The following is a 25,638-nucleotide window of genomic DNA, read 5'->3' as shown; positions in this document are numbered from 1 at the left end:
TTTTCTTTTCTCTTTCATTCTATCCAAATTAACAATATAATATTTTCTCACAACTTTCTTGAAAAATTTCCATACTAACCAAATGCATTATGAAAACTTAATTTTCTTTTCCTTCACTTCACTTTCTTTCACTTTCACTTTCCACCATCTATTTTCATCTAACCAAACAGACTCTTAACAAAAAACTCTCATCATCGTGATAATGTATTTTAACTGATGTTTGTTTAAAGGGATATGTTTTGGACGAAAATATTTCTTAAATAGTTCTAAAAGTTTTTATTTTTCTGCTAATATATCATAGAAACTTGTGTAGTGTGGAAAAGGTTTGAACTATGGAAGGTTTGAAGCTAAGTGGTCAACGCATCTCATTATATGTCTAGGTCCATTGACTCGTAAGTGACACGAATAAATTAAACCTTATAGGTACACCCATTTGGTGGAGAGCAGAACAGTTGAGAAATTGTGTTTATGAATATTGTTATTCCTTTCAAGAGCCCAATTTCCATTTTAGTGGCAGTGGCGGCGGTGGCGGCGGCGATGAGTGGAGAGATATAGAAGGGTTGGATGGAGGTGGATTGTGGTGGTAGTGGCGGAGGTGGGTTGTGGTGGCGATGGTGGGATGCATAAGATTGAGAGGTATTTTTGTCCAAAACATAACCCCTTAAATAGACAACAGTTAAAATATCACCTTCATGATGGTTGTAGAGAATTTTTTGCTAAACCATAACAGGTGAAAGTCCTTGATTATTATTATTTTTTTTATTTTTTATTTTTCCAATTCGCCGTTATTATTATTCAGGCTAGCAATGAGGACGTTGGGTATTGTAGGACCCAAAGGCATGTTCTTACACTAGTGTGAAGGACTAGTGCACCCAACATATGCTCATAATAATTTGGTCAGGGCCAATGTCAACAACGTTAGTTTGTCAATGTCACTATCATGATTGATCAATATTTAGTCTCTAATGGAATGGTAAAAATGTGTGAAGGGAAGTTTTGGGCTTTGGACAATGTGAATTTGTTCTCTCTTTTGTTAAAGTGAATATTCACAAACAAAAAACAAACACAGATGTCTATGCTAGGTGGACTAATGGCACCCTAGTTAGAACATGAGAATGGTCACTTTGCTCATATAATTATTTTTGAAAGCCCATATGCAATTGGTTACATCTACCATAACAGGCAGGGGCCGACGGAAGGGGGGGCTGGGGGCCATGGCACTCCCTAATTTTTTGGAAATTTTTTTTAGTATAAGTAAAAATAAAATAATGTAGTATATATAATATAAAATTTACACTTGGCCACTCTAAGAAAAAAAATTATTTCTTTAATTAGAATTTAACAAAAGATAGTTTATATAGTAGTTTAATTAACGACTATAGAATCTCGATAAAAATTAATTCACATAAAAATTTAATTTGGTTTTTTTAAAATTTCAACTCAAATACCGTTTTTTCTATAATGTGACTACAAGCACGATTCTTTTTATAACCTTATTATTCTAAAATTTCATTTCAAACATAATTCTTTCCATCACTTTTTTTTTTCTTTTTATTCATTTTTATTGAAATGCTTTTATAAGAATTTTATAAGAAATTAATTTTTACAAAATTAAGAACAAAAATTTCATTTGAAATTTTGAATATCAACAAAAATCGATGATTTAAAAATCTAAATTTTTATTTTATTAATTTGTTTGTGTTTTTTTTTTATTATTTTTTTTTATCATTGTTATTGTTTTGTTAAATTTTCAATTGTTACATTTTTTTTTAAAGTTAATTTTTTTTTTTTTTCCTTTTCGGTAAATAAAGAGAGTTATTTAATTGAATTTTTTTATAATTTTGGCATAAATCTTATTTGTGTTTGTTCAGAAAGTTTGAAAAAAAATTTCTTTAAATAACTAGTTTTTTTATTTAAATAAATTGAAAAAAGTTTAAATACATATATTTTTGTATGAATATAATAAATAGTAAAATATTTTTGCCAATATATATATTTTTTTCCCAAAGTTCTAGTTAGGTAATGTTGTTTATAATTTTGCCCCCCACCCCCCCTCATGACCAATAAGTATAGCAACTTTTTGAATGAAGTTTCATGAAAACATATATTTTCATTTAAGCAAATTTAAAGGTAATGAGTTTTAAATTGGAAAAGCCTTTTATGCCGGGATGGAGTCAGAAATTTGTTTTAGAGGCACAATGAAAGTAACAAAGTAAAATTTTTGTGTGACAACAAAATCAAAAAATATAAATAATCAAGATTCAATTATTATGCCATTTTTTACCCCAAAAAACTGCACTAAGTAAAAGTTCAAAAATATATAATACATAAATTATGAAATTGTTGTAATAAAATTAAAGAAGGAGAAGAAGAAGGGATAAAAAAAAAATCATAATAGTAATAATAAAAATAAAAATAAAAACCACAGAAAGTTACAATACATACTTTATACATGAGTGCGATAAGAAGATATTTTAAAAAGAAATTATAGAAGTAAAAAGTGAAGAATAAAAGAACAAAAAGAAAAAGAAAAATAAGAGAACTTTGAAGGAGAGAAACCAAAAAAAAAAAAAAGGATTTGAATGAAGAAGATGAATATAAATTTTTTAGAGGGAATTAAAGGAATTAGAAGAGGAGGAGTACAAGAGAAAATAAAATAGAGAGATTTTTAAAAAAAAATGGAAATTTCAAGGCTACTTCTTAATATTTTATAAGTATACAGGAATAAAAATAAAAATTACTGTATAAATTATGAATATAGATTATGGATCCCAGCTCAGGGACACGTACCCCGGACTTAATTGGCTCCATCCTGCACTCATGTAAAAAAAAAAATAAAAATTTTTGGGTCAAACTTTGCATGAGCTAAAAAAATATGGAGTAGATATAATTAACACGTGTTAACTTCACCTCCTAACAAGCATCCTTAAAAAAGGAAGGAATCCTTTCTCGCATATCCTATGGATGAGTAGAAATAATGTCATGAAACTAAAGCAGGTGGTGGATATATTTTGACCATAACATTCAATAAGGGTGACAAGACAAGGGAAGCTTCCCCTACTCTAGGAACGAACACTTTTGGCATGATTAAATGGTGACCTCCTTTTCTTTTCTTTCCTTTCCTTTTCTTTCCTTTTCCTTTTCCTTGGCTTATTCCCTCTACCAATTAAGAAAAACCTCTTCCATTTATTTCCAACCAAACATAATGTTAGATTTTTTGACGAGTGCTGTTTGGTTAAGTTTGGCATGAGCTATTGACATTCAACAGAAAAATCCTGCATCTTCTTCGTATGGGGGATTATTAGTACCTATAAGTCTATAACAATGTGTTTGAGGCGTCTCATACATGTATAGTATTAGTTTTTTTTTCGTTACAAAGTTATTATATTAATTCCATTCATGGTCCACTATCTATTTAAAGTGTCGAGAGGATGGCTTGGACCATGACATAATAGACCCGGTCAAAATTGGTGCATATTGATTGCAATTCTTTATTTCTCATCACCATAATAAACAATAAATTGGCTCTTGGGACCCCGACATATAATTGACCTCAATCATTCATTTCAGGCCAAATATATCTGCATGAGAAACAAGCGTATGTGAGGAAAAAAAAAAAAAAAACCAAGCATATACCTTCTTGTGTAGGGTATTGTTAAAATGAATAGTGAAAAAAATGCAATTGATAATTGTGCTCAAAACAAAGGCGAATCTAGAGGTAGGCGAAGGTGGGTTGAAACCCACCAAAAAAAAAAAAACAAAAAAATTTTACCATACTACTTTAAACTCAGCCCAAAATATATATATATATATATAGTAATGGTAGTCCACCCCAAATTAGCCCAATTCAAAATTAGCCCACCCCATTCAGAAATGCTGGATCCGCCAGTCAAACATTTCATAAATAGTAGTCGAAAGTCGAAATACCAATTTAATGTTTTTATATATTTTCGCAATATAACAATGGTTACTATATTAATGATCAATGTCCTTTTTTTAAAAAGAAAAAAAAAATCTAAAATGACCTTTTTAAAGTAGCCATTATATTTTTCAAACTTACAATACTTTTTTTTAGCAAATATGTTTTTATGTTTTTGCTATTAAATTTTTTATAACAAATGCACATTATCAAACATGCTTCTGATTACTATTTAAAATACTATATAACAGAATATTTTTTTTGGTTTCGGATTAAAACAAAAATACAAAAATAAAACATGTAGCAAACAACCCCTTAGCCTTTAAGTATTGTATGTAAATAATAAAGATTAAAGGTTAGGCAAAAATTCATAAAATTCACTTTTTAAGAAAATTGAATCAAGCAAGTCTAATGTATAACCAACAGGCCAATAGCTTGGTGGAGCTTAGTGGTACCATACTTTTATTTTTCAAAAAAAGATCAAAAGTTCGAGTATCGGTAGAAGCATGTGTGTGTGAGTACTATTTAAGAATATATATATATATATATATATATATATATATATATATATATATATATATATAGACACACACACACACACATTTAACTCTAACCCTTTCTCTTAGTAAAAAAAAAAAGGCCCTATCGATTCAATTTTCTAAAACACGGTCCTTTTATTTTTTTCTTTCTTCCGGTGGATTTTGGGAGTGCCAGGTTTCGACTCTTTACACCTACTAATCTAACTTCTAACCTTTCTTGCTTTGTAAAAAAATAAAAAATAAAAATAAAAAAAAGGCCAAAAGTTTTAATTTCTTACATTTTACTAGGGTTTGTTTGGCAACTACTTTTGTTTTGCATTTTGTTTTTGTTGTCCTATAATTTATTCCAAAACAGAAACATAGAAAAAAAATGGGTTTAATATGATATTTACATTATAATAATTTTTGTAAAAAAATCGCTTTACAGATGTTAAGTTACAAACTTACAATAACAAAAATAAATAAATGTGTAATATATATATATATATATAATTTAGTGGCCTAATTGAATGTGTAATATATATTCTAGCGCGCTGAAACATGTCTTAAAATATTATTTAGTGACCTAATTGAATGTGTAATATATATTTTAGCGCGCTGAAGCATGTCTTAAAATTATATATATATATATATATATTTTTTTTTTTTTTTTTTTTTGCGAGGCAATTTTCCACTAAAGCCTCAATTCATGGCGCGTATTGGATGCCACTGGAGAGTGAGGACTAAGAGCATCCGCAGCCCACTAGCAGAACCCAATTTCCACGATAAAGAGAGGCTTTGGGCCGTGCAGTGGCCTCTTCAAAACTGGTAGGGCCCATTTAGGCTCGTGGGCCGGCTCGCGGTATTCAGCGAGCCGGCCCGCAATCGTGGTAATTTTTTTTTTGGTTTCAAAACGGCGCCGTTTGGTTGCCACTCTTTTGTCTTTTTTTGCAGGTGCTGGAATAGTGCGCCAAACAGTGCCTTCAGATTTTTTTTTTTTTTAAAAACCTAAAATTTGTTATTTTGAGCTCTATTTTTAAAATAAAAAATAAAATAAAATTCATTAAATAAAAAATATATTGTTGAGGCACTGTTTGTCTAAAATAAATTTTATTTGGACCCAAAATAAATTTAAAAAGCCTTCCCCCCCCCCCCCCCCCCTCCTAAAATTTGTTTTTTTTTTTTTTTTTTTTGCTTTAAATTTTAAATGTGTACCATAAATAATGCATTTGGCCATTAAGGTACTGTTTGGCTGACACAAATAATGCCTTAACAGCTATAATTTTTTTTAAAATATATTTTTTTTTAACTTTTTGAAAAAAAAAAATTATTATAATTACAAATTCATCTACTTATTCCAATAGTATTTTGTAATACTTATTTTCTTATTCCAATCTTCAAAAACCATTACAAAATAAAAATACTAATACACAAAAAGTCATAACATTTTAATATAAAACAAAATGCAATATAAATTAAACATCTTCGTCAGCATAGCGGTTCCACAAATTTTTCATCAAATCATTCCTCAACCGCATATTTGTCTCTCTGTTACGAATCTAAAGTTGGCGAGAGGATATGTGTGCCGCTAAAACCGATGGGCATCGACTTAAAGTGGGAATTGGGATTCTATCCTCCGGTGATGGAGTCCATCTTCTAACATTTGCGTGACGTTCATCTTCAATGATCATATTGTGAAGGATGATACACGTTTTCATTATGAGGCACAAGTCATCTTTCTCCTAGCAACGCACTGGTCCTTACATTATTGCTCACTTGATCTGCAATACCCTAAAAGCCCGTTCCATATCTTTCCTTGTTGCCTCTTGTCGCTGAGCAAATAATTTTTCTTTTGTAGTAGTTGAGTGCGGGATGGTCTGCATCAAAGTTGTCCACTTAGGGTATATACCATCAGATAAGTAATACCCCATTACATAGTGATGTCCATTCACTACATAATTAACCGGAGGTAATTGGCCATTGACGATACCATTGAATACCGAGGAATAATCCAATACATTTATATCATTGTGTGAACCCTGCATTCCGAATAATGCATGCCAGATCCACAAATCTTGTGAGACAACTACTTCCAATATAAGAGTATTCTTGTCATATCGTCCCCTATGTGTGCCTTACCACTCCACTGGACAATTCTTCCTCTCCCAGTGCATACAGTCGATAGAACCAAGCATACCCGGAAATCCTCTTTGCTCCCCTTCTTCAAGCAGCCATGCTATGTCGGCTTCGTTGGGTGGGCACATATACTCCTCTGTATACACAGCAACAATAGCATTACAAAATGCCTTCAAGCATTTAATGGCAGTGCTCTCGCCGATTTTAATATACTCATCATAGTGATCGATTGCACAACTACATGCGAGTATACGAACAACAGTTGTTATCTTCTGTATAGAAGACAACCCAAGACGACCAGTCGCATCATTTTTTTTTGGACAAAGTAGTCATCATAAGCTTTGACATCATTGAGAATACGAAGAAAAAGTTCTCGTCGCATCTTAAATCGCATGTGAAAGTACTCTGGTGGATATGTGCAATTCTCGTTGAAGTAGTCTTTCATTAGCTGATAGTGGCTTCCTTCTCGGTCATGATGAATGTACCGCTTCTTTTTACGGATTTGAAATACTTACTTAACCATCTTTGGCCTCGTTGAATTCATAATCTTATAGAATTCGTCTTGATCATGTCGAATCAACGCCCCAAAAGAATCATCTTCCGAAGATGATGACGAGGAAGATGAATAATTAGACTTTACCAAAGGAAAAACTTGTGATGACGAAGCCATTCGAATTTCGAAATTGAAAAAGATGGATGATGATATTTTTGCTACAATAAAGAGAGATGAATATAGCGATGATTTTCAGAAAATGAGTTTTATTATATAAGAAGAAAAATATATCCGTTACAAATATAGCCGTTAAAAATATAGCTGTTACAAATATAGCCGTTTAGGAAAAGTTAAAAAAAAATTAAAAATAAAATAATTTTAATTTATTATTATTATTTTTTTTGGAGAGCCAAAATTTGGAAAGTGCGTATTTCTGGAGAGCGAAAACTGCTGACGTGCCTCTTGGAATTGCTAATGTGGCGTATTTAGAAAGCCAAAATTCAGAGAGGATGGTGCAGATGGCCGCCTTGTCATGGGCAAAATTGTAATTCAAACCAAGCCGAGAATCGGCTGTAGATAGGGATGGCAACGGGGCGGGTTTGGAGCGGGTTTCCCTAAATCCCGCCCCGCCCCGCCCCTTTTAATTTTTGTCAAGTCCATGCCCGCCCCGAGACCCGCGACGGGTTGAATTTTCATATCCAACCCCGCCCCGTTAGGAAATACTGTGCCCCCGTGCCCGCCCCACTAACAAATTTTTTTCTCCCACTTTTTGGAACTTAAACTCCTGCTATTTAAATGTGCAAAGCCTAGGAATGACACAACATAAATAAAATTATGTATTCTAACAAAAATAAAAAAAATAACATGCACATAACATAATTCAAAGAATATAATAAACAAAAATAAAAATTTAATACAACCAAATCACAAGAAGTTCTAAGCTCCAACTTCCACCATAACCAAAACAAAAGCAAATTTAATACCAAGTTTACATCCCAAATTAGGATTGTAAGAGATGGGTTGGGTAAGCCGCTAAAATAACTTATTAATATATATATATATATATATATATTAAATATAGTTATATGCGGGGCGGGGCGGGGCCCCTAGGATATGTATATTGAACCCTTACCCGCTCCGTGACCCTCGACGGGTACAAAATTTGTATCCATGTCCGCCCCAACGGTATAATAAATGTTCTCATATCCGTTATTAATGGTGCGAAACGGGGCGGGGCCCCGACGGGCGGTAAAAATTGACTTCCCCAGCTGTAGAGGTGAAATGCCAGTCTGGCACTCTCTCCGCCGACATCTCCCTTCCCCAACTCGCCAATCCACAGTTTGCATTCTGTTCCTCCCAAAACTGAAAGGCTCTCTCTCTCTCTCTCAACAACTGTGGAAGGATTTCGATTCTCTCTCTTCAATGGATGAGGTGATCACAGCCGCTGATGCATCGGCGAGCTTTCGATCCTATTTATTAGAACCGTCCATTGTACCTTCCAACCTCCCTCTTCTCTCTGCTTTCCTCTCCTTCTCGCTTGCTCAGTTTTTCAAACTCTTTACCGCCTGGTATGACCTCTTTCTCTCTCTCTTTTGTTTAATTTGCTTCGTCGTAGAAAGAATGCTATTTTAGATGAATTTGATTTCGAAATCTTGATTCCGCCATTTTTAATTTTTTTTGTTATGTGTGCAGTAGTGTGCATGGTGAAATTTGTGGTTTTCTGTCTTGATTTGGCTTACTTAGTTGCTAAATTTAGCTAATTGTGATAAGGAATTGTAGTTTTAAACATGAGGTGTTAATGCGGTTTTGATTCATGTTAACCGTGTTGTGGTTGTTGAATTCTTATACATCAAGTTTCCTAGTGTTTCTGCTTCAACTATGATTACTTTCAACCATCACACTAGTGTTATCTAAACCTTTCCAAGTAATGTAGAACAACCCATAATGCTTTGTTCTTGTTGATGAAATTGATACCATTAATGAGTAAGAGAGCCTTTTTAACCTGAACCCTTTATTGTTTCCCAAGCATGGGATTGTTTATGATTAATTTGGAGGTGATGTGATTGAGATATGGCAATGTCATACATACCAATCTATTATATGTGTGATGCCCCAAACCTGGAAACTATCTCATTCTTTAGTGGTGATTATTTGAGTGTTTGTTCCTAATAATGTGCTTAATTTCTCAATTTTGCCAGCGTAATATATGATTAATCTACCTACCTCCATTTATGTAAGACAAAACTCTTTAGGAGTTTAGACATCATTCGAGAATTTCATGAAAACAAAAAAATTTATCATCTAGAATTTTTAAATATACAACAAAGTTGTACTTTGAATTCTGGGAATTCTGAAACAATACTGACTTTCCTTGTTTGTAAGAATCATTATAAATTCCATTCTGAACAAAATGAGACTCAATTTACCAATCCAAAAAGTAGACTCTGGATATATGTAAAATTTCAATTACTTTTGATGTTGTTTTCAGTTTAAAAGTTCTTCAATTTGTCTCACCAAAAAAAAAATTCATGCAAACTGTTGCATATTTCTAAAGCAACCCAGTGCAATGTATTGTGGGTGTGGCTCACGCACCATCCCATGTCATAAACAAAGGTCCCTCAAATTCAAATGATCAACATTTGAACATAATCCACGTGGAATGCACCACTTCATCTAACAAACCAAGACAATGCAAACCTCAACTGTTTTTTTTTTTTTTCCCACATATAATCCTCGAGTCAACCAAAAGATCCTCTAGGAGTTCTTTCCCATAGACAAACCTCAAATCAACTATCCAAATCATGACGAGTTATTCTCCACAGACAAACCTCAGGGAATTCTTCTCTCCAAATTAACCTTGAGGGGTTATTCCTCATAGATAATCCTCGAGTCAATCATCAAAACCTCAAGGAGTTCTTTATTACTGATAAATCTTGAATCAACCATCCAAACCTTGAGGATTCCTCCCCAGACATTAACCTCGAGTGAATCAAATGATCCTTGAGGAGTTCTTCCCCATCGATAAACCTCAAGTCAACCATCCAAATCACGAGGATTTCTTCATTTGAACATATTCCACGTGGCATGCTCCACGTCATCTTACCAAGACAATGCAAACCTCATGTTTTTCCCCACAGAAAATCCTCGAGTCAATCAAACGATCCTCAAGGAGTTATATCCCATAGATAAACCTCGATTAAACCATCCAAACTACGAGGAGTTTTCTCCACAGATAAGCCTTGAGTCAATCGAATAAACCTCAGGAAATTTCTCTCTACAAATAAACCTTGATTAGTGTTTCCTCACAGATAATCCTCAAATCAATCATCCAAACCTCGAGGAGTTCTTCATCACAATCTTCACAGATAAACCTCACGTCAACCATCCAAACCTTGATGAGTTTTCCCCACAGATAAACCTCATGTCAATAAAAAAAAAAAAAACTGGGAGAATTCTTTTTTTTTATAGATAAACCTTAAGTCTGCCATCTAAACCTCGAGTGGTTCTTCTCCCACAGATAAATCTCGAGTAGTTCTTCTCCCACAGATAAACCTCGGGATAATCATTTGAACCTCGAAGAGTTCATTTGCCCAGATAAATCTTGATTTAACCAAATGGAACTTGCGGAGTTCTTCACCACAAATAAACTTTTGAAGGGTCCACATAAACACAGTCCCTTTCATGCCATAAATTCTAAAAATCTTCAAATATCCAAAACTTATAGTTACTTAGTTTCACATGCAAACTATGCTCCCTTTGCAAAAGGCTATCTGTAGATATTACATATGCTCCTCCCCTGTTCGAGAATGTATGAGAATATCATCCACAAACACCACATGAATGGCAAGACCTAAAATTCAATGTGGCGTAGTAAGTCTGAACAAAAGTCTTGGGTATGTCACTCTATTCACCCTCAACCCATTGTCTCTTGATTGCAAATCTAATTTTGGAAAAAAAAAAAAAAAAAAAAAATTATTCCCCTTCCTTCGTTGGTCAAACAAATCATTGATTTTAGATAGGGGTATTTATTCTCTACTGTCACTCAATTGAATTGCACAGTCTCATGGATCTATCCTTTTTCATAAAGAGAAGTTCTAGGTTGAATAGACCCGTCTTGGAATTTCCTAAACTCTTTGTTTAATTACGTAAGTTTCATGGCTGTCATATGATAAGGAGAAATAAAGATTGGTGCTATACATAGATAAAACTGAACTTCTGGTTGTGGGGGTATTGGGTAAATCAAGTAGTTTTTCAGAAAACACTTCAAAGAACTCCTTGGCTATAGGAATAGACTACAGGAATTCAATGTAATAGGTTTTAGAATGCTTCATTATTTATTATTAGATCATTGAAAAACAGAATTTTCCTTTTTTGCATGAAATAATTGAGATGGGGGTATCAAAGCCAGGGACGGAGCTAGGATTTGATCTCGGGGGGAGGCACAGTGTACTTGATAAAAAAGAAATCAACTAACATGACAAATATAGATTTTTCAAATCAAAAGGCAAACAAGAAAAAAAAAAACCACATTGAAAGTGATGCATGATAGTCTCATGATGCCACATTGGGCAGCTGCCCTCTTTAATTAGCCTCAATAGATTTAGCGATGCATGATAACCTCAATAGAAATAGTGACAAAATTGGGAATTTATTTCAGGAGAGGCATATTGAACATGGTAAAGTAAATTTTTTTCCCCAACTAACATGACAACTAACACTGCAACATGACAATAATCTAGAAAATAGAAGTGCAATAATGGTGCATTAACCAAGATTCAAATAGTATGTCATTATTCGCAAAAAATTACTGTAAAAAGAAATTCAAATATATAAATTACATGCACCGAATTCATAAAATTACAGTAATAAATTTAAAAAAGAAGATGAGAAAAAAAAAAGGAATAAGAAAAGAAAAAAAGGTTGTAGTACATAGTACATACATCGTACAAAAAATTAGGGAAAAGATTAGTGTTTGATGAAGATGGGGAGTAACTTTTTTTTCTTAAGAGACTCAAAGGAAATGGAAGAGTAAAAGAGAAAAGAAAGAAAAAAGTTAAGAGATATTTTATAACTTGAAAATTTTAAGGGGGGCAATTTTATCATAAAAAATGCACATAAAAAAATATATATACATGTATTGGACGGGGTGGGGCCCGGGGAGCACATGCAAACCCTCCCCCCCAAGAGCCTACATTGGCTCTGTCCTTGATCAAAGGAGGAGGGTGAGGCGGGCAAAAATTAAGAACATGTTGACAGAAAGAACACTATTGTGAAAATTTTTAGGCTAAAGATGCGTAAGAACTTAATTATAACATGAGTACTTTTCAGGAGTTTCATTCTTTTGGCGTCTTTGAGAAGTCGCTTAATGCTTCTTTCATTGCCCTTATCCCAAAGAAGGGAGGCGCTTCAGATATAAAGGATTTCCGTCCAATTAGTTTGGTGGGCTGTATTTACAAACTTATTGCTAAGGTGTTTGCTTTAAGGATGAGGGAAGTTATGGATGGGATCATCTCGGATTCCCAGAATGCCTTTGTTGGCGGTAGGCAAATTCTTGATTCAGTTCTTATTGCTGGCGAATGTGTAGATTCCAGATTGCGGAGTGGTATTCCTGGAGTTTTATACAAATTTGACATTGAGAAAGCATATGATCATGTGAATTGGAATTTCCTACTCTATTTGTTACAAAGAATGGGGTTTGGAAGTAAATGGAGGAAGTGGATTGAGACTTGTCTTTCGTTTGTCAAGTTTTCAGTTCTTGTGAATGGTTCTCCCGTTGGTTTCTTTGGTTGCTCTCGGGGTATAAGACAAGGTGACCCTTTGTCATCTTTCCTTTTTCTTCTTGTTATGGAGGGCTTAAGCAGACTTATGCGCAGGGCAGAAGACCTTGGTTTTATAAAAGGTTTTAGGGTGGGTAGAGATTTAGACCATCAGATGGAGATTTCTCATTTACTCTTTGCTGATGATACCCTGGTTTTATGTGATGCTGATGTGTCTCAACTTCGATACTTGAGGTGTATCTTGACTTGCTTTCAGGCAGTTTCCGGGCTTAAGGTCAATGTGGCTAAGAGTGAGCTTGTCCCAGTAGGGAATGTTCAGGACATTTTCTCTTTAGCTGCAGTCCTTGGATGCAGAGTGAGTTCTTTCCCTATTCCTTATTTGGGCTTACCCCTAGGGGTTTCTGCAGGTTAGTGGGGGGTTGGGATTCCGTGATTGATAGGTATGCGAAGAGTTGGTAGGCTGGAAGAAGCAATACTTGTCAAAGGGGGGTAAAGTTACTCTTATCAAAAGTACGTTATCGAGCCTTCCCACTTATTTTCTTTCTATGTTCCAAATTCCTTGTTCCGTTGTAGATAGGATTGAAAAAATTCAAAGGGATTTCCTATGGGGAGGAAAGGGCGATGAATTCAAGTACCACCTTGTCAAATGGGAGGACGTTTGTAAGCCTGTGAAATTGGGTGGACTTGGAATAAGACGTTTAGTTCCTTTCAATCAAGCTCTCTTGGGTAAATGGTTATGGAGATATGGGAGGGAAAGACATCGTCCATGGCGCAGGCTAGTATCTTGTCGGTTTGGGGACGAGGCTGGAGGTTGGTCTACACGTCCAGTTACCCTCGCGGGAGGAGTCGGGATGTGGAAAGCTATTCGGAAGGGATGGGATGCTTTTTCTGCCCATATTAGATTCAAACTCCGTGATGGTCGTCGTATTCGGTTTTGGGATGATCTTTGGTGTGGGGATCAGCCACTTTCTCGTACATTTCCTAGATTATTCAGTATTGCTGTTGATAAACACGCCTACGTAGTTGATTGTTATTGGCTTGATAGCAGTGGGATTACGTGGGATGTGCATTTTCGGCGCTCTCTTCAGGACTGGGAGATGGACGAGGTATGTGTTTTTCTGGATCTCTTGTATCGGCAGGAGGGCGTTGGTAGAGATAATGATGTTTTGATTTGGGTTCCTTCTTCCCACGGTCGTTTTGAAGTTAGATCCTTGTTCTTATGTTTGTCTAATTTTGTTAATCGAGAATTCCCATGGAAAACCATTTGGCGGTCTATGGCTCCAACTAGAGTGGCTTTCTTGTTTGGACTGCTATGAGGGGAAAGATTTTGACAGTTGATAACTTGAGAAAAAGGGGTAATTATATTGTTAATCGGTGTTGTCTATGCAAGGATATTGAAGAGTCCGTTGATCACCTCCTTTTGCATTGCCCTCTAGCGACCGATTGTTGGAATCTTATTGTTGGGTTGTTTGGCATGTGTTGGGTTATGCCACAATCTACTAAGGAATTAATTCATGTTTGGAGAGGATGTCGGGTGAGAAGAGATGTCCGCTATTTCTGGAGAATTGTACCTCATTGTGTATGGTGGTGCATCTGGAAGGAGAGAAATAGCAGAATGTTCGAAGGGAAAGAGTCGCCTACGGCAATGGTCAAACTTTACATTCTTCGCTCTCTTTTCAATTATGTGAAGAGAAGTTTTTGTTCTTCTTCGGATGATTTAAGTACTTTCTTGGATTCGTTGGGGCCTTAGTCCTGGTCCCACTCTTGTAATTGGGACGCGTTCCCCTTTTGAACACCTTTTCTTATATTATTTTTACTTATCAAAAAAAAAAAAAGAACTTAATTATATTTTGGTTTTTCTGTCAATTAATTTGTAAAATTAGTGTACTAAAGAATACACATGCACACACACAAAATGCTCACAAACATACACATGCGTACAAATATATACATGTATACACATATAGGTGTTCACACTTGCCACAGGTGGGGAAGCAGGACAAGTGCACGTGTTGTTGAATTAAACTTTCTCAACTAAATTTTAGGCTAAAGATGTGTAAGAACTTAATTATATTTGGGTTTTTCTGTCAATTAATTTGTAAAATTAGTGTACTAAAGAATACACATGCACACACACAAAATGCTCACAAACACACACATGCGTACAAATATATACATGCATACACATATAGGTGTTCACACTTGCCACGGGTGGGGAAGCATGACAAGTGCATGTGTTGTTAAATTAAACTGTCTCAACTAACTTATTTGGGTAGTTTGTTACAGCAAGTTAGCCTATCTGGATGTAGTTTTGATATTCTGTTGAGGACCTTACTGAAAAAATCAACATAAAATTAATTGTGGGCAAGTTTGGATGGGGGAAGATATTACTTTTGGTGTGTGGTATATGTTCATAAGATATAACTATGACGGGAACAATTAAATATTGATTTGAAATTGAGGATCATTGGTAGAAGTAAATTTTTTTTTTTTTTTTTGATAAATAAATTCAATTAAGAAAAAAGCGTTCAACAGGCCTGTTGAATGCGTCCCACATACAGAAACAGATAAGAAACAAACAAGGGCCCTAACGTGCCAGAGAAGACAGAAAATCGATCGAATACTCAGGATGACAACAAGATCTACCCGAACCCCAAAAAGAAAGAAAGTAAATAACAGAAGACTTGAGAGCAGCAATTGAAAACTCCTCTCCTTCAAAGGCTCTTCTATTACGCTCCCTCCACAAACACCACCAAAGGCACAAAGGCGCCATCCTCCTATACCTTCTAGCATGAAGGCCCACGTAAAAAATACCTTCTAATTTTTTTTTTTTTGGAAGGGGGGGTAGTAAAAAACCTTTTTCAAGTGCAAGTATGAATATATTTACATATTATGTACTTCTAGTCCTTGTTCTTCGCCTCTTCTTCTATAGATTGAAATTCTATGGCGTGTCGAGTTTTTCTGAAGCGAGCTTGTTTTGTTATTTTTTACATGCTATAGCTCTCTAGTTGAACAAAAAAAGACAAGAAAAACATGTCACAACTTTTTTTTATTTTTATTATTATTATTTTTTATACATGTTCAAATGATTGGAGTAACATTATGTGTCCCAAGTCAGAAGTTATAACTCTTGGTTGATTAAAAAAACACTAAAAAAGAAAATAAAGCATTTTACAACTTTCTGTGCAGCATGCAATATCTTTTTGTTCTTTATTGTTTTCTATTTATTCTTTATATTACTTGCTTGGTTCATTCAATATTTCCTCCTAGATGTGCAGGTTCAAGGAGAGGAGATGGGATTCTAGAATGATGTTTAATTCAGGTGGCATGCCATCATCACATTCAGCAACTGTTACAGCTCTTGCGATGGCAATTGGTTTACAAGAAGGAGTTGGAGGATCTGCATTTGCCATTTCAGTGGTTTTGGCATGTGTTGTATGTATTTCGTCACCAGGTCTTCTTCATTCTTTTGCATTGTCACATTTTCTTATTCTTATTTTTACCCATATAATGAAAAAGCATGGAAGATCAAATTAAGCTGATGTTAAAATTTCTTCTCTTTCATAATCTTTTTTTGTTTAGAACTGAAGATATTATTAGGTTACCAATTTCTCGCCTTTTCTCTTTTTGGTGTTTAACATAAGAGAGTTCTGATTAAGAACTTCTATCGAGTAAGATTTGTTCATCAAAGAATATACCCTTGTAATAAGCGAGAGACATTGTTCATGAGTGGATTTAATTTCTACTTACTTCCATTCCATTAAACGGGAAAGTTCTCTAAAAACGAAAATGAGGGGCTTAAGGGTATTAACTAAAGCACAAAGCCGGAAGGGTATTGAGCAAAGATCTACATTTCCGGAGAGAGTAAGAGAGAAAAACAGCACCCGTACCAGACAAAAAGTACACCACAATTCCGGTCATTCACTAAACGGTTTTATTGCATGATGCAAAACCTTGTAGGGATACCCCACCCATCTTATGTATCCTAGCGCAAAAGGGTGGAATGAAACTCCTGGTTTGTTTAATGAGCCCGTGTAAATCAGACTGCTTGGTAAAGGACGTAGAGGTGAGGCCTCAAATCTCCTTTCATATTACCGAGGGACTGGGCTTGGTTGGCTTGTTATTCCCTATCTTGAGAGTTAGTCATTTTCCCTATATATGAGATCAAACTTTTGATATCGGATCTCGCTCACCAGAGCTAAAACCTGGTTCAGTCATTTTCTAGCTATATCGGACTAAAGTTTTCCATTTCTCTTCTTCGTCAAGGGATGTAACGGTCTGAACTGAAGAGAGGTGGCGGGTGTCTAGGAATTGTTGGTTTGACTTGACTGTTGCGCGAGAAGAGGTTTCGAAGGCAGAGGTTGAGGAATTTCTCACACAAGTGTAGATCAGTTTCAAGCTCATGGGTAAGGAATAGGAAATTCCATATCTTCATTTCGAGATCAAAAAGGGAACTTCCCATTTCGTTTCACCAGCGACCTTGGTGACAATCTATTCTAAGACTTATGTTCGAACTTTCATTTAAGATTTGCTATGGCTCATGACCTTAGGTAAGGCCCCAGGACAATAAAGAAGCGTACGGGCCGTAGAGCAGCGAATGACAAACGACTTTTTACTTTTGAAGTAATGATTCTCCCTCCTTATTTTGCTTGTATCTACATTGGTATGATGAACATACCTGCCGAGGTAGTAGCGCGTGCTCTGCCTATTGAAATATATATTATATATATGTATTATATCCTGTTTCCTTCTCCCTTCTTTCCTTATATATATGTATAATATATTATAATATTATATTCTGTTTCCTTCTCCCTTCTTTCCTTATATATATGTATAATATATTATATATATTATACATATATATTATATTCATTTTCTTTTCTTTTCTCCTTGATTTTTTTCCTTTTGTCAACTTTATTTCCTATATATTGTGTATCAATACAATGTAAACGTATCAAGAAATGTAGCCTCAGTGGCTCTTGATCCATGGATGTAGGCCTTAGTGCCGAACCATGTATATGCTGGTGTTGTTAATCTTTCTCTATATGCATCATCCTATTTTATAAATTTAACATTGCCTACTGCTGAAGAACTTGCTCTGATTTCCAGTATTCTTTTTGTTGTATGATGGTATTTTCTATTGATGGTGTTCAGGGGCTTCTGAGCCTTTCATGACGTGGGTTGGGTGCTTCGTTGTGCGGTCCTGGAAGCCTGTGTATCCGGGGACTGAGATCTGGTTTTGCGTTGTGCATTTTAGTTTCTACTTACTTCCATTCCATGTTGTCTCTGGTTCCATTCATTTTGTCATGAAGGTTGTGATTGTGGGTGGGCTTTTCAGTAGCTCAGTGGTAGAGCATGTCAGGAGTGACTGGTCTTAGGTTCAAATCCTTCCTGGAAAAACCTACTTGTTTCGATCTAGAAGGAAGCCTCCGGCTTCCTCTCTCCCACAACTAAGGCCTTCTAACACGCAAGCTCATCCAAACATTTTCACTACTTCTGCAGCTATTTGAGACTCAAATGTTTTCAAAAATAAATGAATCTCGACTCAAAGTTTTCAAAAATATATAGAGGTTAGGAATGAATGTATTAATGGATTTTGGAAATATTTCCAGAAGAGGATTTATGGGGGCGCCTCTGTTAAGGCTTCTAGTAGAAGTCTATATCAACAGGGGTGATTCATTTATTGTTGGAAACAAAGAAAAAAGGGTCTCCTTTAAATTATAGTGACTTGCACTAGCGTGATTTACAATTAAAAATAGAAAACATGACGACAATGTTTGATGAAACCAGTATCTTTAAAACATTTTCCGTCTTGATCAATCTACTAATAGGGAAAAATATGGTCACGGCTAAGGTTTATCTAAATCAGAAGAAGGGTCTAACGGAGCAAGATTTTAGTCTGATTCATGTTTTGGGGCCATATACTTTAGAAGCTATCATTATTTATGTTATGGGGGCAGTCTTTCATGTACTATAGGAGCCTTCACTCGTGAGGGTTGCCACTTTGATTGCTCAGATAGATTATGCTGTTAGTGCAAGCTGATATTCTTATGGCAAAGAAAAGCACAAGGACTCTTTAAACAAAGAGAAGAAGAAGAAGAATGTGAGGAGGACAGATTATACGATCAGGGTAGCCTTGGTAGAGTTCCTAGTTGAAAAAAACTTGATCACACTTAAAACAGTAAATGCTGAGGAATTGAAGGGATTAGAGGTGTCTAAGAAGAAGGGTTATATTAAGAACTGTTTTGTTATGTGTAACTTTGACTTATCTCTACTTCCAATTAAACTAAACCTTTCCATGGTTGTAGAACCAATTCCTTGGAGTTCTAATAAAGAAGAGGCTCCTAAAACCTTTGAGGATATATCAGGCGGGTATTTATGTGCACTGACAGGCGAAATGTATAATAGGTTTAGGCTCTTAACCAGTACTCGCTTGAGCGATTTCTTTATAAAGTTCAATGACCCTACCCGTTTGTGCTCAGTATTGAATCAACTTCAGGCGGAACCATTTCAAATATGCAAGGGTGTCTTGAACTTCATTGATCTAAATCGGGCGTTCTTAGAAGAAGAGGCTCTTCTTATGAATAGTTGTTTTGCCAACGTCAATCTACAAGTGGCAGCTGAAAAATTGAGGGTCTGTTACTTCAATGACAAAGGGGTGAAGGAATTTGTTAGCTTAGACACGTTGTTAACAGAATTTCCTAAACGGGTGCAGCAAGCTAGGTATGAATCATTTGTATTGACCCTTGCGAGAGCATACGCAGGATATCAATTTTATCTACCCGCGTTCATGGACTTCCAATGTTGAATATACAGAGTTGGGGTCTTGCATTTCCATGAACGGGACTTCGCCAAATGCTTGATTTCTTTTGCTTCTAAGAAAAATAAAGAGGAACAAAGTCCTGATCTTAGAATGACATTAGAAGCTGCGACAGCCTTCAAGTTTCAGAAATTTCAGACCATTGAACAAGCTTATTGTTGGTATAGAGATTACTGTCAAGACAAGATGGTTTCAAACAAGAGCCTCATCCTCTTAGCTAAACCAGCATTATTGTGATTAGATGGCCTTATAAAAGATTGCAAAACCTTAGATTGAGGCAGAGATAGGTCAAACCCTTATAGGTGGGTCTCTGGTGGCTTACAGCTAGCTATAATTCCCATAGAAGTGTTGTTTGATTTAGGGGAGGGAATAACATGCCAGCCAAGCCAAGATCCACGCTATCCGTGAACCAAGCCAGGATTAGAGCTAACAGAACTCCCAGACATACAAAGGGAGGTGACCAGTTTTGCTTTGTTTAGTCAGCTATAGCTGCAAAAACTTTCAACCTTGTTTTCGCTCTAGTGAGTGAGAGAAAACAACATTTGTTTGATTTCATATAGCAGCAGCAAAATGAGTCAACCTTGTTTTAGCTAAGAAGATTCCGCGAAAAGTGGAAGAAACCCGGTGTTTTCGGCCTAACCCCCTTGTTTTCCTTAAGAAGACGAGCAAAGAATTGAGAAAGTTCGATCTCATATAGCGACAAAAGTCATGAACCGGGTTTTCCCTCTGAGACAATGTCTATTTTTGAAAACTTTGAGTCTCATATAGCTGCAAAAGTAGTGAAAATGCTTGGATGAGCTTGCGTGTTAGAAGGCCTTAGTTATGGGAGGGAGGGAGCCAGATGCTTCCTTCTAGACCGAGACAAGTAGGTGTTTTTCAGGTAGGATTTGAACCTACGACCAGTCACTCCTGACATGCTCTACCATTGAGCTACTGAAAAGCCCACCCATGACCACAACCTTCATGACAAAATGAATGGAACCAGAGACAAAATATGGAATGGAAGTAAGTAGAAACTAAAATGAACGCAGAACCAGATCTTAGTCTCTCGAATACAAAGGCTTCCGGGACCGCACAACGAAACACCCAACCCACGTCATGAAAGGCTCAGAAGCCCCTGAACACCAACAGTAGATAATACCATCATACATCAAAAAGAAAACCGGAAATCAGAGCAAGTTCTTTAGCAGTAGGCAGAGCACGCGCTACTACCTCGGCAGGTATGCTCATCATACCAATGTAGATACAAACAAAATAAGAAGGGAGAATCATTACTTCAAAAGTAAAAAGTTGTTTGTAATTCGCTGCTTTACGGCCCCTACGGTTCTTTATTGTCTGGGTGCCTTAGCAAATCTTAGATGAAAGTTCGAACGTAAGTCTTAAAATAGATTGTCACCACTGTCGCTGGTGAAACGGAATGGGAAGTTCTCTTTTTGATCTCGAAATAAAGCTATGCAATTTCCTATTCCTTGCCCATGAGCTTGAAACTGATCTACGCTTGTGTGAGAAATTCCTCAACCTCTGCCTTCGAAACCTTTTCTCGCACAACAGTTAAGTCAAACCAACAATTCCCAGATGCCCGCCACGTCTCTTCAGTTTAGACCGTTCCCTCCCTTGACGACGAAGAGAAATGGGAAACTTTAGTATGATATAGCTGGAAAATGACTGAACTAGGTTTTAGCTCTGGTGAACGAGATCCGATTTCAAAAGTTTGATCTCATATATAGGAAAAATGACTAACTCTCAAGATAGGGAATAAAATCCAGCCAAGCCCAGTCCCTCGGTAATATGAAAGGAGATTTGAGGCCTCACCTCTATGTCCTCTACCAAGCAGTTTGATTTACACGGGCTCATCAAACAAACCGGGAGTTTCATTCCACCCTTTTGTGCTAGGATACATAAGATGGGTGGGGTATCCCTACAAAGTTTTGCATCATGCAATGAAACTGTTTAGTGAAGGACCGGAATTGTGGTGTACTTTTTGTCCGGTTTGGATGTCTGTTTTTCTGTCTTACTCTCTCTCTGGAAATGTAGAGCTTTGCTCTGTAGTGGAACAAATACAGCTAATGAAAGCACCAATCTACACTGTTCATGACAATTTTCTAACTACACCAGAATTTGCAGCTGAGATTCCTACTATTTATAGTAAAGTGTTTCTTGAGATAGGGCGTCCATTAAAATCATAAACGCCTTTCTTATAGAGAATATTTCTTGGAATAGTCTTCCTACATCTTGGGACCATTTTCCTCTTCCTGAGGACCATATTAAAATTGGAATAGTCTTCCTACATCAAGCCTCAATAAATTGTCTTATTTTTGAGACACTGAAATTGGATGGTTTGGGTGAGCATTATGAACCTGAAAGTCTTGATTTAAGAGAGGACATAAACATCTAAGATGTTGATCCTTGGGATACTACATATACGGGCAAATGACGTTTTAGGTCAGTAGGTATCAAGGGTTCTCCACAAAGTAGTTTGGGAGGGAGTATAAGTTTTTATTAGATTGTTGAACAATTAGCCAAGGCTTTGATATGTTAAAAATGTGAGCGGTGAATTAGACCTAGAGGGCAAGTGAATAGGTCTTAGGGATATTAATTTTGAATTTCAGTTAATCTTTTGGTAGTCATGCTTATTGTTTTTCGAATCCAACCTTCACATACATAACCATGCATCCATAAAAGTACAATAAGAGCGACACCAGACTTTTATGTTGAAAACTCTAAACAAGGAAAAATCTTGGGTCCTCATCCAGTTAAGAACAATTCACTACATGAGAAAGAAGTTACAACTAGGTTAACCATTCCCTCACCTTAGAACCCCTAGCTTACAACACCAAACTTTCTACTCAAGTCTCTAGACCGTTCGTCCGTTCCATCAACAAACTTCACTCTTCACGAAGCTGCTTCTCCAATGCTTGTCCTTCCTCCTACTCAAATTTCTGATCTGTGTATTAGAATGCCTCGATATACTGATAAATTCCTCCTTGATGAATGCTCAATCACATACGATGGTGTCTAAGAAAACCTAGATCGAGTAATTGGGAATTTCTCTCTAAATGATTAGAGGCTTAAAACCATACTCTAGTCTGACTATAACTCCATATTTATAACAAAATTAGGTAGCCCTTACGTTTTGGTAAGTTGAATCCTTGTAGAAATATATTTTAAGAGAGTTTTCAAAACTATACCTCCACAGGGATTGATCGATCAAGGCATCGACCGACACATACTGCCAAACTGCTTGATCAATCGAAGCATACTGGATTTAAATAAAAAGATTTTGGGAAAAATTCAGTTGATCCATCTATCAATCAAAGTCTATGAAAGAGTCCTTTGATTGATCGACCTGTTGATCACCTACTATTTCTCAATAAAAAGTTGATTTTAAAACCTACTAAAAATCAGTATTTTGAAAATCTATTTATCAAAAACAAGTTTAAGTAAATATTTTGAACTTTTCCAAGATCCAAAGTAGGATTTCTAAGGTCATTTATCTGTGCCCTAGATATGTGATTGAGCATGCAAATTTCTCCTCATGGTCTTGGCAAATCTGTCTGCATTGTCTTAGATTGTTGTGCTCATATGATTCATGACACTTTGACAAGTTACAATCAATGTTTTGAGTATGAAATTGCCTACACATGACTCATATACCTAACAGATCCAATGAGGATTTCTGTTGAGATTTATTAGGTACTGTCTCTTCATTTCATGGGATGATGGGAGGCAGAATATGTTTAAGACAGTACAGGGCGACTTTATTGTTGTATCAGTTCTCTTCATAGTTTTTATGTAGGCTACACTTCAAACTACTGTACATGCATTTATATGAAGTTTGTGGCTTCTATGTACTTACAATTTGTGTTTCTCACAGGTAATGTATGACGCAACTGGTGTTAGATTTCATGCAGGTCGGCAAGCTGAAGTAACACCTCTTTACCTGATACTTTTTCTTTCTTTTCAGTTGCCTTTATAATCCAATGCTTATTCAAGTCTATACTTGGGAGGGTGGAGAAGCTTGTAAAGAAAGAAAAAAGGATCACACCAAGATTATGTTTTTTTTTTTTTTTTTTTGCCCTTCCATCCTAAAGACCTAATTACTTTTGTTTTTGGTTCTTCCCTTGCAATTCTTGGGGAGACCTGGTCCACTTAATTTTGCCAAAATACATTAAAGGCATATTATATCTAAATAATGCAATAGATGTGAATGTACCTATGTTTTTTTTCCCCTGTTGTGTCTTTTTTTTTTTTTTCTCTGAGAATATAATCATGCATTATGCTTTTTTGCAGATATTGAATCAAATTGTGTGTGAGCTGCCTCCTGAACACCCTGTTTCTTGTGTTAGGCCTCTACGAGATTCACTTGGTCATACTCCACTTCAGGTACCTTGGAATCATTTTCGTCCTATTAAATGTTATTGTGTCCTTAAATAATTGGAGGCTCATTGCCATTAGATTATTTCATCTCCATATGTTGGAGTTATCTATAGGCTTGTTCTTGTATTTAATTATCTTCTTGGTAGCTGGAATGTATTTTTATACATTTGCTTTCTTGTTGGATGATGGATTCTTAATTACTAGTACCTCCTTTTCTGGTCTTGAATTGCCTCTCCTTGCACCTGGTGTAACATAAAACGTCAGGTGATAGAACCTGTTTTCATAAGTCCTTTCTGTTGATGTCAAATAATTTGGTAGCACATATTTTCCTAGTTCTTTAAGTGCAGTGATTCTTGTGATGGAAGTATAAAGTTTCCTGCAGTATACCAACTAGGCCTATTTTATTGGTAGTACATCATTGCAGTTGATGATGGGATTCTTGTTCATCAAAGAAGCAATTTGGGGGATATCTGTACATTCTTTATTAAAGGCTAATAATGTACATTTCTGGAGTTATTTCAAAATCTATTATAATTAGGATGTGGCAGGAAGTCACTTCGAGGAACAATGATTGCTTATAGCCTGTGGATTAATTTTTCCTTCATTAGACGTCCATTCTGTTGAAAGTGAAAAACTGGTGAAGTTAACAATGCGATAGATGTTAATTGATCTTTCTGTATAAAGAAGGCCTATTTTACCTTCTCCTTTTGAGCGGTTTGCACATGCTCTTTTTAATGAGTCGCTTAATATTGCTCTTCCTTTTGTTCAAAATACAAGATTTGCTTGAAGTTGTACGTCACTTGTGCTCTTTTTGGTATATGAGGGATTGAAATCGGAAGGAGTGAACGGGAGGAGAGATGGAGAAGCTATTCCTAGGGTAAGGAAGGATCCATCTTTTTTGTTTGCTTGAGGAGGAAAAAGGAATGTCATGATTTTATTCTTTTATGCCCTTGCTTTTTAAAGGAGTTGCATTGTTTGATGACAAGTCATTAGTCACTGAAGTTATTGCGTGCACAATCTTAATAAATCTTGATTATAAGTAATAATATTTAAATGAATGTTGCAGTGGTTCATTTTTGTTGTGTCCCTTGAGGAATTCTCCTGATCTACAAAAATTAATGTTATTTTCAAATTCCTTTATATTTACTGGAAAATCTTTGTTCCATTGAGATTGGTGTAGGTCGGTGCAGGAGCTTTATTGGGATGTTCAGTAGCATACCTCATGAAAAACTCCAATTAATGGGATGGTATGCCAATTTACTGCTCTTCCACCACCAAACATTAAGGAGGCTTCTCAGCTTTTTTATGGTAGCAACCGCATCATTATTTTTCATACAAAGAAGAATCAGAAGAAAAGGCGATAAACTGAGAATTGAGGTTCTGATTACTGAAAGCTTGTTTAGTTGTACTTTATTTCAAGTGTTGCTTCTAATGCTTTCTGTGTGTATCATAGTTTGTCAAGGCTGCTTGATTTTTTTGTATGTTCCATTTTTCTGCCAATTCAACATTCAGAGGAAGCAAGGGCTTCCAAAATTACCATTGTTTATACTTTCTGATAAATGCAATTGATTTTATCTGCTTTCAAACGTTTTACAGAA

General features: G+C 35.7%; 2 protein-coding genes across 2 annotated transcripts; one reads left to right on the top strand and one right to left on the bottom strand.

Annotated features, from left to right (window-relative positions):
* Positions 1–6,209: 6,209 nt before the first annotated feature.
* Positions 6,210–8,412, bottom strand: LOC132314385 (uncharacterized). Its single transcript, XM_059813258.1, has 4 exons — positions 8,199–8,412; positions 7,089–7,284; positions 6,585–6,810; positions 6,210–6,476 (listed from the first exon to the last, which is right to left on the bottom strand). The coding sequence occupies exons 1-4, from the start codon at positions 8,410–8,412 to the stop codon at positions 6,210–6,212; spliced, it is 903 nt and encodes a 300-aa protein (XP_059669241.1).
* LOC132312186 (uncharacterized) lies at positions 8,365–25,638 on the top strand. The gene is made up of 5 exons (XM_059810450.1): positions 8,365–8,634; positions 16,122–16,278; positions 23,538–23,588; positions 23,954–24,046; positions 25,221–25,638. Exons 1-5 carry the CDS (start codon positions 8,489–8,491, stop codon positions 25,278–25,280), a joined length of 507 nt encoding a protein of 168 aa, XP_059666433.1. The 5' UTR covers positions 8,365–8,488; the 3' UTR covers positions 25,281–25,638.

Source organism: Cornus florida, unplaced genomic scaffold (genome assembly GCF_030987335.1).
Source record: "Cornus florida cultivar Cherokee Brave unplaced genomic scaffold, ASM3098733v1 CherokeeBrave_3.0.0_Hap2_Chr06, whole genome shotgun sequence".
NCBI classification, from domain to species: Eukaryota; Viridiplantae; Streptophyta; class Magnoliopsida; order Cornales; family Cornaceae; genus Cornus; species Cornus florida.
This window is presented reverse-complemented; position numbering and strand designations above follow the sequence as displayed.

Excerpts from the sequence above, each read along its gene's own strand:
- LOC132314385 (XM_059813258.1), bottom strand. The coding sequence starts at position 8,412 with ATGCAAACTGTGGATTGGCGAGTTGGGGAAGGGAGATGTCGGCGGAGA. Across the intron at positions 6,811-7,088 it reads ACGAGGCCAAAGATGGTTAA|TTGTGCAATCGATCACTATG; the intron begins GTAAGTATTTCA and ends ACTCGCATGTAG. Across the intron at positions 6,477-6,584 it reads GGGAGAGGAAGAATTGTCCA|GGTTCACACAATGATATAAA; the intron begins GTGGAGTGGTAA and ends TTCGGAATGCAG.
- LOC132312186 (XM_059810450.1), top strand. The coding sequence starts at position 8,489 with ATGGATGAGGTGATCACAGCCGCTGATGCATCGGCGAGCTTTCGATCC. Across the intron at positions 16,279-23,537 it reads CAGTGGTTTTGGCATGTGTT|GTAATGTATGACGCAACTGG; the intron begins GTATGTATTTCG and ends TGTTTCTCACAG. Across the intron at positions 23,589-23,953 it reads ATGCAGGTCGGCAAGCTGAA|ATATTGAATCAAATTGTGTG; the intron begins GTAACACCTCTT and ends GCTTTTTTGCAG.